The 14,201-nt window shown below is 37.7% G+C and overlaps 4 protein-coding genes and 1 long non-coding RNA gene across 6 annotated transcripts in view; 2 read left to right on the top strand and 3 right to left on the bottom strand.

Annotated features, from left to right (window-relative positions):
* vwa5b1 (von Willebrand factor A domain containing 5B1) overlaps positions 1–1,260 on the bottom strand; it is a 41,568-nt gene extending 40,308 nt beyond the window's left edge. The window contains exon 1 of the mRNA XM_065285273.1: positions 1,094–1,260. The gene's annotated coding sequence lies outside the window, so the exon portion shown is untranslated. The remainder of the gene's footprint in view (positions 1–1,093) is intronic.
* Positions 512–2,129, top strand: LOC135775223 (uncharacterized). The gene is made up of 4 exons (XR_010543847.1): positions 512–547; positions 631–910; positions 1,784–1,839; positions 2,032–2,129. It is a non-coding gene; the product is annotated as an uncharacterized lncRNA (long non-coding RNA).
* Positions 2,130–2,977: 848 nt separating this feature from the next.
* Positions 2,978–10,329, top strand: ddx19a (DEAD-box helicase 19a). 2 transcript variants are annotated; one of them, XM_065286645.1, is made up of 12 exons: positions 2,978–3,115; positions 3,449–3,500; positions 3,664–3,711; positions 3,828–3,963; positions 6,500–6,592; positions 6,700–6,802; positions 6,929–7,043; positions 7,123–7,300; positions 7,503–7,740; positions 7,833–7,995; positions 8,104–8,295; positions 9,530–10,329. In XM_065286645.1, the coding sequence occupies exons 1-12, from the start codon at positions 3,050–3,052 to the stop codon at positions 9,589–9,591; spliced, it is 1,446 nt and encodes a 481-aa protein (XP_065142717.1). In that variant the 5' UTR covers positions 2,978–3,049; the 3' UTR covers positions 9,592–10,329. The 2 variants fall into 2 exon arrangements, with proteins under 2 accessions (XP_065142717.1, XP_065142716.1); XM_065286644.1 differs by having other exon boundaries at positions 3,661–3,711.
* A 310-nt stretch (positions 10,330–10,639) lies between these two features.
* On the bottom strand, positions 10,640–12,361 carry ubxn10 (UBX domain protein 10). The gene has a single exon (XM_065285275.2). It carries the CDS (start codon positions 11,699–11,701, stop codon positions 10,925–10,927), a length of 777 nt encoding a protein of 258 aa, XP_065141347.1. The 5' UTR covers positions 11,702–12,361; the 3' UTR covers positions 10,640–10,924.
* A 139-nt stretch (positions 12,362–12,500) lies between these two features.
* cptp (ceramide-1-phosphate transfer protein) lies at positions 12,501–14,171 on the bottom strand. The gene is made up of 2 exons (XM_065285276.2): positions 13,852–14,171; positions 12,501–13,498 (listed from the first exon to the last, which is right to left on the bottom strand). Exons 1-2 carry the CDS (start codon positions 13,962–13,964, stop codon positions 12,976–12,978), a joined length of 636 nt encoding a protein of 211 aa, XP_065141348.1. The 5' UTR covers positions 13,965–14,171; the 3' UTR covers positions 12,501–12,975.
* Between the last annotated feature and the right edge of the window lie 30 nt (positions 14,172–14,201).

Below are 14,201 nucleotides of genomic sequence, written 5' to 3'. Positions count from 1 at the left end.
TTGCATTATAAGCTATACATTTTATCAGTATGTGTGTGTTGCCTTGTAATCAAACCAACAACCTTTGGCGCTGCTAACACAATGCTCTACCAATGTGCTACAGGCGCTCAAACAGCCCTTCCATATCCACCTTGTTGAACATCCACAGAGTAACAGTATTTTAGAAAGTTGGCTCGATTTTTCATCTAGTGCCTCTATGATTTATAGGTAATTACCCTGCAAAGACAGGAAGAGCCATAAATGTTTGAGATTAAACAGCTCCTGGTTATCAAAGAACAGAAACAGGGCTGTTAATCCAGATGTCCACATGGCCGTAACTCAAACAGACGAACACCACCCCCTCTTTAATAGATTACGGTCTGGCAGAGGGCTGCGTGATGAGATCAGACCAGATAGACAAAAGTGCAAGACAACGGCAATAGATTACCGCCGTGCCCAAAATACCGGTCAAACACTGCCATCATGTGTTCTCAGAAGAGCAAGTTTGCTTCACTGCCCAAAGGCATCATCTGAGACGTAACCGATACTGAACCTCTTGGTTCTACAGGTAACTGGTAAGAAAATCATTATTTATAATTGAACCAAAGAGAATAAATAAATAACCATTTCAATTTCATTCTCACTTATGAGATTTAACAGATTATTCTCTAAGAAAATGTGGGAACTGGGAACAAGTAGAAGGTCCTTCACCATAATGTGGGACTCCGATGGGGAACCCAAAGTGGCAGATGCTTAACGAACCCCCCACGCCCCATCCCATCTCTCCGGAGTCTTCCGTGTGAATCACCCACAACAACACCAAGGCTTCGACCACACGCACCGCAGGAGACAACACACCTGTTGATACCACATCTTCAACAAACAGAAGATGCAGAAACCCTGTTTCACCTGATGCTGTCAATGAATTATGGTAAGCAGGAGTCTCCATACAGATCAGTGCTTTTAAAACACTACCTTGACTCTAAAAACAACATGCATCTTCATTGCACCTTATCAATGCGGTTTCAGTCTAATCAAAGCCATTCAGAAACTGAATTGCACACCAATAAGTGTAAACATGCACTAGAGATTAAAAAAAAAACACAACTCTTACCTCACGTTGGCATCTGCTACAGATCTCCCTATATATTTGCATGAATCACATAAAGCCACAATAAGACTTGTCGCTCCACTCTTTTGGGTAATGATGTCTGTTTGAGTGCCGTAGAGATAACGTCTGCTGTCACAGGTGGCTGCAACTCTGAATTCAAGCTCCCTGCCTCTCAGAGATGGCCACAACAACTGAGAAGAGTGAAGATTCAGGGAGGCAGAAAGGGGGAGAGAGAGAAAGAGAGAGAGGGAGAGAGAGAGAGAGAGAGATAGCCACAGCTGTAGCAGCTGGCACAGCGCTAATGCAGTCAATCAGCGTAGCAACATGTGGTTATGAGGAGGAGCTCAGAGGAGCTATTGCAGGAGCTCAAACCTGGATGTGATAGCTTGTCCTGTGCCCCCACCAACGCTCAGTTTTCCCCAAAGCATCTGTACCACCCACTCACCCACCGTCCCTTTCCGTAATCTGTGACGAATGCGCCCATTCATGTATCCTGTTTGATAGACAGGGGACCACCGCATGCATTGAGAGAGATCATACAAAATTATTTTAAATGCATAAACATATGCATATTTTTGTGTTAGTATTTCCTGCTCCCTGCCCTTTAACAGCAGTTTGTGAGGGATGGTTTATTTTTCCTTAACGTTTTTTGTGACATTGCACATCCATGGTGTATTTAATCTGCTTTTACAGAAGACGTAACCATGACAATCAATATGGAGCCTCCAGGGCTTCTTTAAAGACAACAGGTTGGTTGGAGGACATCAGTGAGTGTTTGCTAACGTGTGGTGGTGCATTGGCTTAAATCTCCGCTTCTGTTCTTAATTAAATTAACATGTGCTCTCTCTCTCTCTCTCTCTCTTTCTCTCTCACACATATATATATTCCTGGATATGCTAAAGACTAAGACTTCATTCATTGGTTGTTCCTTCTATCCATAGAGAGTATCTTGCATGTGGACCAAGATGTTGAGATAGGATCCAGCCCACCAGGACCCTGCAGAGGACAAGCATGTTTGGAGAATAGATGGAGGCACTGGTTTTTGATTATTTATTCTGCAAAAAAGAACAAAATATAACTTAACAAATAAAAAGGCAAGAAAATAGTGGTGCTGTACACATCTAAATACTATGGATAAGTTACATCTCTAATTCTCACACATTGATTCATTATTGGTAAATCTATTTGTCTATCAGTTCTTTTAACACAAATTACCTTTTGATAATTAATTACCATTTAAAACTAAAAAGTTTAAAAGCTTTCCTATTACTGTTTTCCCAAAGGTTTTTAGGAGAAAATATATAAGAATGTCATTGCATTCAATACAGGTATCTAATTCATATCTCTACAAACTCTTAACCTCTGTTATTAATAGACAAATTCTGTAAACATTTTCTTGCACAAATCGAGCACCAACTCATATTATGACTAAAAATCATGTCAAATAAAGCAATATTACCAGTAACGTTTAAAAAAGCAAAGAGTGCATCCACGTCACGTGATCAACTCAGGTAAACTTCTAGTCAGAGCGCTTCACAAAACAACGTCTATTTTAGCTGCTGTTGGTCCAAAAAACGTTTATATTTAAAGAAATATAAACTTTAATTTGTTAAGTTTCGTCCTTACACGACAGGCTATCAACCAACGTGGTGTTTCGCCGCCATCTACAACATCGGCGTGAGTACAGAACCCTCAAATTGTCAAATTTTTACCGCATTGCGCATTACAATTGGTGTATGACATCAAAGTACCGCGAGAGCGATTAGAGAGCTGAGCTTTCGGATCGGTCTCGCGGTACTTCGATGTCATACTTGAGTAGTGGGGGTTGCGTCCGGACTTCCGTTCGGACAGCAAGTCAGCCGCAACGCCAACGAGAGTGCCGTTAGTTTGTGCGTCGTGAAGCAAAGTGGAGTTAACTAGTGGACGGCTCATCAGAAAAATTTAGCTAAACTGTTAATTATGACTACAACCATGGCAACAAATTCATGGTCGCTAGCTGTGGACGATCAAGAGACAGCCAAGTGTGTGAGTGTAAAACAGCTTTTCATTTAATTTATTTGTTGTTTTATAAGCTAGCATGCTAGTCCGTGGATCGAAATTCTAGAAGGACACGCCTAACAGAAACACGTTTGATGCTTAAACATGCTAGTTTTTAAACACCGCCGATTCAATCTTGTAGTTAAGTTACTACACGTGTCCAGGTACTAACGTTACAGATAACTGTAGAAAGCTGAAAAGTCTGCTTTATAATTTTTATTTCTAATCAAGTGATTGATTTGTATCGTGTAAATGTACGGTACTGTTACACTACGCACCTTTAACTTTCATTTTTTCCAAAAATCTGTTCTTCAAAACCAGATTGGAAAGTTGCGGATTATGGAATCCGGTGGTGCCTCCATCCAGTGTAAAGGTAACGTTAACGTTAAATCAATAACTTTAGATATTTCACTTTCAAATGAAGCCTGCATGTTATAAATATGTAGAATTACCTTTTTGCAATTGTTTCTTTACAATACATTATTTGCATTGTCTTAAGTGGTTAATTTATTTTTTTCTTCTGTCTTGAAAAGCAGGAACAAAACCTTTAGATGATGGTGACAAATCTGATGAAGATGATAAAGGTTACTTTTATTACATTTTTTTGGAATACATTTGTGTTTAATAGTTAAACTAGACTATTAATTTATTAAATGTCTAATTGTGGAAAAAACAATCTTCTCCTTTATCTTTATTTTAGAGGACAGAGCTACACAGTCACTCCTAAATAAGTTGATCAGAACCAATTTGGTCAACAATACAAACCAGGTAGAGGTTCTTCAGCGAGACCCCAATTCCCCACTTTACTCAGTCAAGACCTTTGAGGAACTCAGACTGTAAGTACTTTGCATCAATGTTAAGACAGTTGTACTTATAAGATATAAAGAATCTACATTGCTATCATTCAGACCAGTTAATATATTTTTTATATTTAACGCTGCATTCAAAATTCTTGTCAGAATTACCGTTATTCAACCTCAAAGGGATACTCCAGCCAAATATCAAAATTACCCCATAATTTACTTAACGTCAAGCAATTTGTGATGTCCATCATCTTTTAGACAAACACATTTGGAGTTATTTTAGTAAATGGCTTTGCTCGTCCAAGCTTTATAATGGCAGAAAACAGGGATCAGGGAACAACTTCTGACTTTAAACCCCCAAAAAAGTGCATTGATCCATCACAGAGGTAATCCACACCGCTCTAATAGGTTCATAAAGGTCTTCTGCAGGTAATCGATGTGATTTTGTAAGGAAAAGATCCATATTTTAAACTCCATAAACAGTAAAAACTAGCTTTCGGTAACAGCACCATCTTGGACTTGGATCTTCGCGTAGAGAGCGTTCGTTGCCAAGATGGCATTGTGACTAGAAGCTAGTTATTGTTGTTTATAAAGTTTAAAAATATGGATATTTTCCTTAAAATATCTCATCGATTACCTAAAGACCTTGATTAACCCCTTGGAGCCGTGTAAATTACTTCTGTGAAGGATGGATACACTTTTTGGGCTTTAAAGTCAGATGTTGTTCCCTCATCCTTGTTTTCTACCATTTATAAGCTTGAAAAAGCAAAGACATTTACTAAAATAACTCCAAATGTGTTCGTCAAAAAGATGATGGACATGTTAATATCGGGTTGCTTGCGTGAGTACATCATTGGGTCATTTTGATATTTAGCAGGAGTATCGCTTTAAGTCTCGGTAAAAAGTCATTTCTATGGTAACACTCATAACTCAGAAATACTTGTACTGAACATAAATTCATCATTATGTTGTCTTGCAAAAAGTACATTTAGAACAGTTGGAACTTCTATTAAAGGTGCAGTGTGTAATTTTTAGAAGGATTTCTTGACAGAAACGCTAAATAATATACAAAACTATATCATTAGGGGTGTATAAAGACCTTTTTATAATGAACCGTTATATTTTTATTACCTTAGAAGAGTGTTTCTCAAACTTTTTCAGGACCACCTAACAGAATCCCACTCTAACACACCCCCAAAAAACAACAAAATAGGAAGGATAAGCTAAATTTAAGTTTAATAAGCAACTGTTTCAAGTCAAAAACTAATTTTTTAAACACAAATGCAATGCTATGTTCAGAAATTATTATATGAATTTTAGTTCATTTGAAAAAATAAATGTGAACTGAGTTACAGCTTAATATGAACAACAAACTTCACATATGTAAAAAAACTGCAATTAAACATAGTATAACAGCATAGGTCCCACTTAATGTCATTCCAAAGAGCCATTAGATTAAAACTGAGGTGGTGGGTATATGAAGTCTATGGTTGTAACTATGGTGACAATAAAAAGCTGAAAAAAATGTCCAAAATCACTGAAATTACAGGGATTTTACACATTAAACAAATCTGTGGATTTTAGCTGCTTTCAGTTGACGCTTGATCTTTCCTTTTGACTCCTCTTTGGTTTAGCCATCGATCCATTTTTACGTTATTAAAACAGAATGGCAAGAACTGATATCAGTTTTGCAAGTGCATTAAAAATCTACTTAGATAAGTGACGATTGTATAAACACTTGCCTAGTTTAGGTCATCTTTTGGCGGACCACTGGGGGGGTTTGGCGGACCACACTTTGAGAATTACTGCCTTAGAATGAGACTTTTTTTATATACAAACACTAAGGGCCTCTTACGTGAAAGTCGCCATTTTGTGCCGCCATGTTTCTACAGAAGCCCTTAACGGACAAACTTTTTTACTAAGTTGTCTCCAACGATGACATGTTTTTCCAGTGGCAGCTACCGTAGCTTCTCTATGCGTTCAAAAGTGAGGGGTGAGCAGTGGACTAAGCCATTGGTTGCAATTCACAACCTTACCTCTAGATGTCACTAAAATTTACATACTGCACCTTTAACGCCACATTTTAAAAGTTTTTACTAAACAGAAACTTGCAGTTATGGTAATTCCAGCAAATGTACTGGTGTGTGCACATCAAGCGAATTTATTTATTTGCGCAAGTAGATTACATACAAAGTCAAAGCACACATGTGCCGGATAACATGTTTAAACGCGGAATATTCAACTCCAGCGGGAAATTTGCATGATGCCTTGTCATTCAATTCAATCAGTGAAGAGCTGTCACTGATATGAGATGTCTTGTTTTACACATCTGGCTGTATCAGAAAATGGAGGAGAAATTTTTTTTGTGTGACGATGACACTCCTCATCGATGGTTTTATTTGTGTGAGTGACGTGATAAACAAGTAATCCCGTGAGGAATCTCCAGCGATTAACGCGAAGCATATATTCGCTTCGCTTTTGGTGTGCATGAAGTTAGACTACATACTGTAAAAGTAAGCTTTAAAAATCTCTCACAAGCAACTTCTGTCCTTTTCATTACTTAACTCAGGAAACCTCAACTGCTTAAAGGTGTATATGAAATGGGCTTCAACAGACCTTCCAAAATCCAGGAGAACGCACTTCCCATGATGCTCGCCCAACCGTAAGCCAACATATTTTATTAATGCTGTAGTATATAGTTTGAAGTAGGTGTTAATAAAAACTGGTATGGTGGTTAGATATGTGCTTCACGTTTTGTGTGTGTTCCAGACCCCAGAATCTGATCGCTCAATCTCAGTCTGGCACGGGTAAAACGGCCGCATTCGTGCTGGCCATGCTCAGTCATGTGGACCCAGCCTTAAAATCGACTCAGGTGCGTCACTTTCGTTTCTTTCTCACAGAAAATTCAAATATGGCTTTGATTCAGAGCAAAAATAATACGATATAACAATACACCATAAAAGAAATTCATAATCCATGTTCAATCTTTTTCTTTCAGTGTCTGTGCATTTCTCCCACATACGAGCTTGCCGTTCAGACGGGCAAAGTGATTGAGCAGATGGGAAAGTTTTACCCAGAAGTCAAACTGGCTTACGCTGTGCGAGGACATGGAAGTAAGTTGCTTAAATTCATCCATTGAATCTTAATGTTTGTTAATTGTGCGTAACTGTTAAATGTGTGATGGTCTTTCAGTGCCCCGTGGGATTAAAATCAAGGAGCAGATTGTCATTGGGACGCCCGGAACGGTTCTAGACTGGTGCGTTAAACTGAAGCTCATCGACCCGAAAACTATCAAAGTGTTTGTTCTGGACGAAGCAGATGTCATGATCGCCACACAGGGCCACCAGGACCAAAGCATCCGCATTCAGAGGTGAGCTCTCTTTAATATTATTTGATTATTTGCTTGCATACACAAATTGGATACCCACATCTACATTTCTAAGAACATTTGCATTTTAAATCATGTCTCATCATCATCATCATCATCATCATCATCATCTTGGATGTCTTTATTATTTAAATTGTTATCATTTTAATGTACAAAAATTTAAACTTGTTTCATCCTAATGCAGAATGTTACCTAAAGGCTGTCAGATGTTACTTTTCTCCGCTACGTTTGAGGACTCCGTGTGGAAGTTTGCAGAGCGGGTCATTCCGGATCCCAACATCATCAAGCTGAGACGAGAAGAGGAGACTCTGGACACTATCAAGCAGTACTATGTGCTCTGCAACAGCAAGGAGGACAAATTTAATGCGCTGTGTAACGTTTATGGAGCCATCACTATTGCACAAGCCATGATCTTCTGTCATGTAAGTCTGTCATGCCTGGACCAGGTTTATTGTTTATATTTTTGTTTGTGTGTATTATTTTCATCTTACTGTGTTGTGTTGTCTTTCGTCAGACTCGGAGAACCGCAAACTGGCTCGCGGGGCAGATGTCAAAGGAGGGCCATCAAGTGGGCCTCCTTAATGGAGAAATGACCGTCGAGCAAAGAGCCGCAGTTATCGAACGATTCAGAGATGGCAAGGAAAAGGTTCTCATCACTACTAATGTCTGTGCCAGAGGCAAGTGCAATGTTTTGTATTTACAGCAAATAACATGTAAAGATGTATATATGAGAGCTTATTAACTTTAATTGGTTATATTTTAATAATCTAATTGGCCACATGCAGGTATTGATGTCGAACAAGTCTCTGTGGTCATCAACTTTGACCCGCCTCTGGACAGAGATGGCTATCCAGACAATGAGACGTACCTCCACCGAATCGGTAGAACAGGGCGATTCGGCAAGAGAGGTCTCGCCATCAACATGGTGGACAGCCAGCGCAACATGGACATTCTCAAGAAAATTGAGAAGCACTTTAGTAAGGCTTTTCATTATTATTAGTTATTAGAAATTATTATTATTATTATTATTAGAAATCCATATGATGTCATTATTTACTCATCCTTTTGCTGCGTTCACACCAGCCGCGGTAGAGGCGTCAAGCGTGAGTGATTTCAATGTTAAGTCAATGTGAAAACACGTTGATGCCCGTCTGGAGGTGCTGCATCACGAATGAGGCATTTAGCGCGGCGCGTATACACGATTCCGCCTCATTGAATGGCGCGAATTGAGCGGTGCTGCGGCAAACGCGAGAGTTAAAAAATTTGAACTTTGTCGGAAAAACGCGCCACGTTAACCAATTAAGGAGCTTGCTCTAGTAGTGACATGATTACAGGAAGCGAGCGGAGTCCGCAGAAGCCCCTTCCATGATGCAAATTTCCGCGTGAATGTCTCGATGACTAGAATTTCAAACTAGACGCGATGGATGAGAATTTGACACCTCAAACGCGGCTGGTGTGAACCCACTGAACCAGAACTTGCGTTTTTGAGTATAACGGAATGTCACGTGAGGAAAATAGTGGGCGTGGTTTGTGGTTTTCCACTGTGAATTGATTGGATATTGTAAAATAGGCGTTTCATTTAGAAATGGAGCTTGCAGCAAACTGACTGTCGGTTTACACCAGACGCGTTTGAGGTGTCAAATTATTTGCGTCTACAGCGCGTAGTTGGACGCTTGAACATTTTGAGTGTACTCACTTCATTTGTGCGTGAAATTTGAGTCATCGAGACATTCTCGCATAAATTCGCGTCATGGGAGGGACTCCGGTCGCTTCCTGTAATGACGTTACTACTAGAGCAAGCTCCTGATTGGTTAACGCGGTGCGTTTTTCCACTAAAGTTCAGGTTTTTTAACTCTCGCGTTTCCCGCAGCAACGCTCAATTTGCATCATTCGTGCGAACTAGACACGCTAAACACCTCATTTGCGCCACGACACCTCCAGACGCGCGTTAACGTGTCTTTACATTGACTTAACATTGAAATCACACTTGACGCCTCTACCGCAGCTGGTGTGAACGCAGCATGAGAGTTGAAAGGGGATGGGGTTAACGGAAGCCGATGTCATCAGAGACCAGTCACCATAATCAGATTTTGATTAAAGTTTATGAGAAGACTTGAATAAATGTTTTTCTGGTCAGCTTTTCCATTTAATAATTTTGTGGCATATTATTATTTGCACAAATTTATAATTTTCTTAATTTGTTTGCAACAGATAAGAAAATATTGAGGATGGACGCGGATGATCTTGATGAAATTGAAAAAATCACCAACTGAAGAAGCATAGAGTCCAAAATCCACTCCACTTTTCATCATTGAAATCAGTTCTTCTGTTTACTCAGTTTCCAATATGTTTGCATAGATTTCAAACTTAAATTTACAAGAATAGCGCCACCTCATCGAGGTTTATGCCAAATAGTTTTGAACTTAAATTTGCTGTTTAAAAAAGTTTGACAGGGTGTCTATGTTTTGGTTAAAAGTAAAGGACTGGTGCAGTACTTCTTCTTACATTTGTTTTTGGGTCATATGGAGACAACTCAATGACGACATTTTGTTTATAAGCTACTTGATTTTGAGGCGTATTTGTTACACTGTAAAATAATCTGCCTTTTGGTCTTGCACTTTAGAATTAAAGACAATTATTGTGAGAAACCCAATAAGTATACAGTGCCTTTGTGCTTGAAGTTAATAAAAGCTTTAGAGTTGTTTTGTACAATATTACACAAAACTACTCTTTAATTGGGAGTTTTATCAAGGAAAGAGCAAGATTTGCAGGTTGAGTTTGATTAATATTATTTTTTATTTTATTTTTGCCTTGCTTAAAGCAGTGCACTTTTGTTGACCAGATTGTTTATATTTAATATTGATGTGAGTGTTTTAGTTTATTGGTTGAGAATTTAAGACTTGATCTGTTCTTTAAAAGCATTTAGCTGCAGCATTTCAATTGTTTTGTACATTTGCTGCATTTATGCTTTTAATGGTATTTTCCTAACTATTCTTATAATTAAAAAATATGCCAGCTGGTTGATTTATGTGTGGTGTATCATCATTTTACTTTAAATACAACACCTGTAATATTTGTATGTTCACAACATTATACCATATTTGTGCTTTACACCATATATTTTGAATTGTTGTGCTGTTATTTGTCGGCTTGCAGACATAACATGAGACATGCAAGTTTTTGTTTTACTTACACTTTTTTTATTATTTAGAAATTATTTATTTAGTACAAGTTATATTAACTCATCACTAGTAGTCAAAAACTTAAAATAATATGTTCAATTGACTTGCATAAACAATTTAATTAAACTTGCATGCAGGATTACAGCATATTTATGACATTTTACCTGAATAAATGATAAAAATCAGGCTCTTTAAAGAACAAAGTGGTTTTATTATGTAAAGTCAGCAATAAAGAGACTGACACGATACTAGAACATCACCCAAAAAAAAAATCTTGGCTTTTTACCAAAAATATATATGTTTTCTGTGCATCATACAATTATTACATAATTAATAAATGCAGATATGAAATGTTGATCGGACTGTATCATAAATCTAAGTATGAATCAAAGGTATCAAATGAACAACTATTCATCTGTTAATTTCAAGTTGAATCAATACTGCTGCCATCCTGTGAAATGCATAAAACTGATTTGTTAAGGATGCCACACTGGGCTAAAGTCATTGTCAAGTTTGTAAAGGTCCTGCGTGGTACATCCATAGTCTCAATGATGCAATTCTCATAATTCTCCCCAAATTCAGCCTCTGCCTTTGATAGTACCGCCTGAAGCTTATCTGTTGGATGAAAATTGCACTTGAATCTGTGACCGCATGGATTTCTGATAGCAAGCAGTAGGTCTGGTTCATCTTGAGGCATTAAACCCATTTTACTCCCTGTCCCCTTTGGCATCACAACTGATTGCTTTGGGGTTTTTGGACTATTCGAAACATTCCTCATCCTTGCGTTGCCCTGAGCTTTTGTTGGGAGATGTGAAGCACACTGTTGCTTACAAATCCTGTGGCTGTTGTCACCCTGACTCATCTGTGAGGCCTTTCTGTCCACATCTGAACTGGACCGGTTTCCTGACAGTTTTTTCTCTATGGAGGGGAGAACCCTGTATCTGTTGAGGGAGGAAGGTTCATCTGGAGGTCTGTCAAAGATTTCAGGCAGTACCTCTGTACTCGGTTGACTCCTGCATCTGGGAACAGCTTGGGACCGAAGGTGTTGATTTGTCCTGTCATTTGATTTGGTTGGAGGTTGGGGCAAAAGTGTGGGATAATGGGCCGGTGTTTCCATCTTCTGAAAGTTTGCCATCATAGGTCTGCTTCGTCCCTTAGAAGATTTGGGCCTGGTCACTTGCATCTTTTCCCCAGACGACATTGAACTCTGATGAAACCTATGGAATAGCCAAGCCCATATAGATAGACAGACAGTGCATTAGTTTATACAAATGAACATATTAGCATTTAGCTTTCTTAACACTGCATATAACTTTTAACATTTATCACGTTTTTTACCTTAATATTTTTTGTTTTTAAAGTTAATCAAACATTGCACAAATCTTACTAAAGTAAAATATTAGATGTACCTTTTTAAGTTATTAGGTTAGTTTCATTCGTTGTTGCAGAAATAACGTGAGGAAGCAAGCGTCTATCATGCCAGCAACGCAGTGACGTCTCCATGGCAACGCTACCAATACGGAAATGCGCATGCACGCTTTTGTTGTTTACGCTCACACACAGTAATGTTTACATATTATTTTAACTGTTGTATTTATTATTGTAAAGTTCGTTTTATTTTATTACTGTATAAATAGAAAACGATTAGCGATGTTTTATAATTATGGATTTACATTTTTTAAATAATAAACTCGTACGAAAATTAACCATGGTTTAATTATAGTAACCAATAGTTTTTTATTTGTAGTGAAATCACATTGATCAAAAATGAAATATGGTCTCACAACTATAGTTTAAACATTATATTTGTAGTAAAATTGTAATTACTTTATTTTTACTATAATAAAACTGTGTGTATTTCCTAGGGTCTATTAGAAAAGCCATTTATCACGCAGTTATTCCAGTGGACAGTCTCGTATAGGCAACCTGTGGAAATATAATTGTCAAAAACCATATTATATATGATATATAATGTGTGAAGAAATATGTTTACTCAAAAACAGATTTCCCAGAATGGTGTATTTCATTTTTGCAATACATTATATCTTAACATATCAGGATTTTCCTCTTTTGCAGTTTTAGTAAAGTTGGAGATGCAAGACACACATTTAAGTTCAGGTAAAATAAAACAAAAATAAAAGTGCTCTTTTTGATCACACAATTATTTGAATCTAAATATATATATATTCTTATATAATGTACTGTCACTTATAATTTGAATATCATACATCCCTACCCATTTAAATAAAGAAACATATTTATATTGCTCTCTAACTTTAAATATATTAAAATACAATCAAATAAATGCCCAACTGACCAACAACAAAAACATGAAGAACAAAACTTAAATACTGGAATTGTAGTGTATAACTATTACACAAATAAGAATGTTGAACCCTTTATGAACCCTAAAATTGATACATTCATCCACATATTGTTTAGGTCCATCAAATCTGCAACTAAACCATCATGCTTCTATGGTAACTCCAGAAGGTTGTTTTTCGCATATAAGTCTTCTGTGATCTGGTAGACTTCAGATATAAGAGGCAATGATTCTCCTAACAGAGCAACCACCTGCTCTTGATCACCAGCATTCATTACTTCAAAAAATGTGTCACGCCCTGGAAGGGCGCAGAACGCCACACCTACAGCTTTGCGAATAAGCCAAGGGTGGTGATGAGCCAAAGACTCATTGTAGGCATCAGAGCACATGGTTGAGGTTTTGCTGTCCGCCGTGCTGGTTCGTAGGCTGTCGAGAAAAAGCTCCAGCCACCGGAGTGCCCGATGTAGCCTCAGAAGTGTACGGCAACCTGATTCAGGGTGGTTGGCTCTTTTGGTCAGGTCCACCAGATCATTTTCCAGTTCATACTTCACCATAGACTGGACTGTGACATAGTGGGATTCGTTTTCACTTTTAAGGAAGTTCTCTAGGATCTGAACCTTGCTGACCACATCCTTGGAGATGAAGGAAAACACGCTCCCCAGACTATTCATGAAGCTGAGATGAGAAGTGTAGAATAAGTATATATAAACTACTACAGTAAATTATTATGAAACAGTCCCTATTACCATGTTGTGCTTAATTTTCACTTGCAAAAGTCTGTAATTACAGTATAAGGTATTTAAAAATATAAAAACAAGCCCATGAAATATTTCAGGGCAGAACACTAGCAGAAAATATAAATACAAATTGCATTGACTGTTCATGACCAGAAAGTCACGTGATTCTATTCTAAGTTGCCACATTAGTTTATAAAATCAACGAGACTGTAAATATTACCCACAATAGAGTCAATGATTTTAACACGGTAAACTTAATAATGTAACATCTCTCATATAACATGTACTCACCAGACCAGCTCTTTCCATCCTTCTATATAATATTTAATATAAACCTCCTTATTCTCACTCAGGCATGATCTGAATGTTTCTAAGACTTTCTGAAGACTGAATGTATCTGCCATTGCGTAACGTTACGTTTCTTATTTAGTTAATTGCCTGACGATTAATCTTTCGACAACTCGTACAAGTGAATAAAATGTATATATGTGATAATATTTAGTAAAGAAAGACTTAAAAAATCAGGGTTATCATTGGGATTATATCATTGCTTTCCCTTTTGATACTTCCTGGATTTGCGGCATTCTTTTAATTACGTAAACAACTCTAGTCCAATCAAATCGCGTGTTCCATGTCACATG

The sequence above is a fragment of the Paramisgurnus dabryanus genome, chromosome 21, assembly GCF_030506205.2.
Source record: "Paramisgurnus dabryanus chromosome 21, PD_genome_1.1, whole genome shotgun sequence".
NCBI classification, from domain to species: domain Eukaryota; kingdom Metazoa; phylum Chordata; class Actinopteri; order Cypriniformes; family Cobitidae; genus Paramisgurnus; species Paramisgurnus dabryanus.
This window is presented reverse-complemented; position numbering and strand designations above follow the sequence as displayed.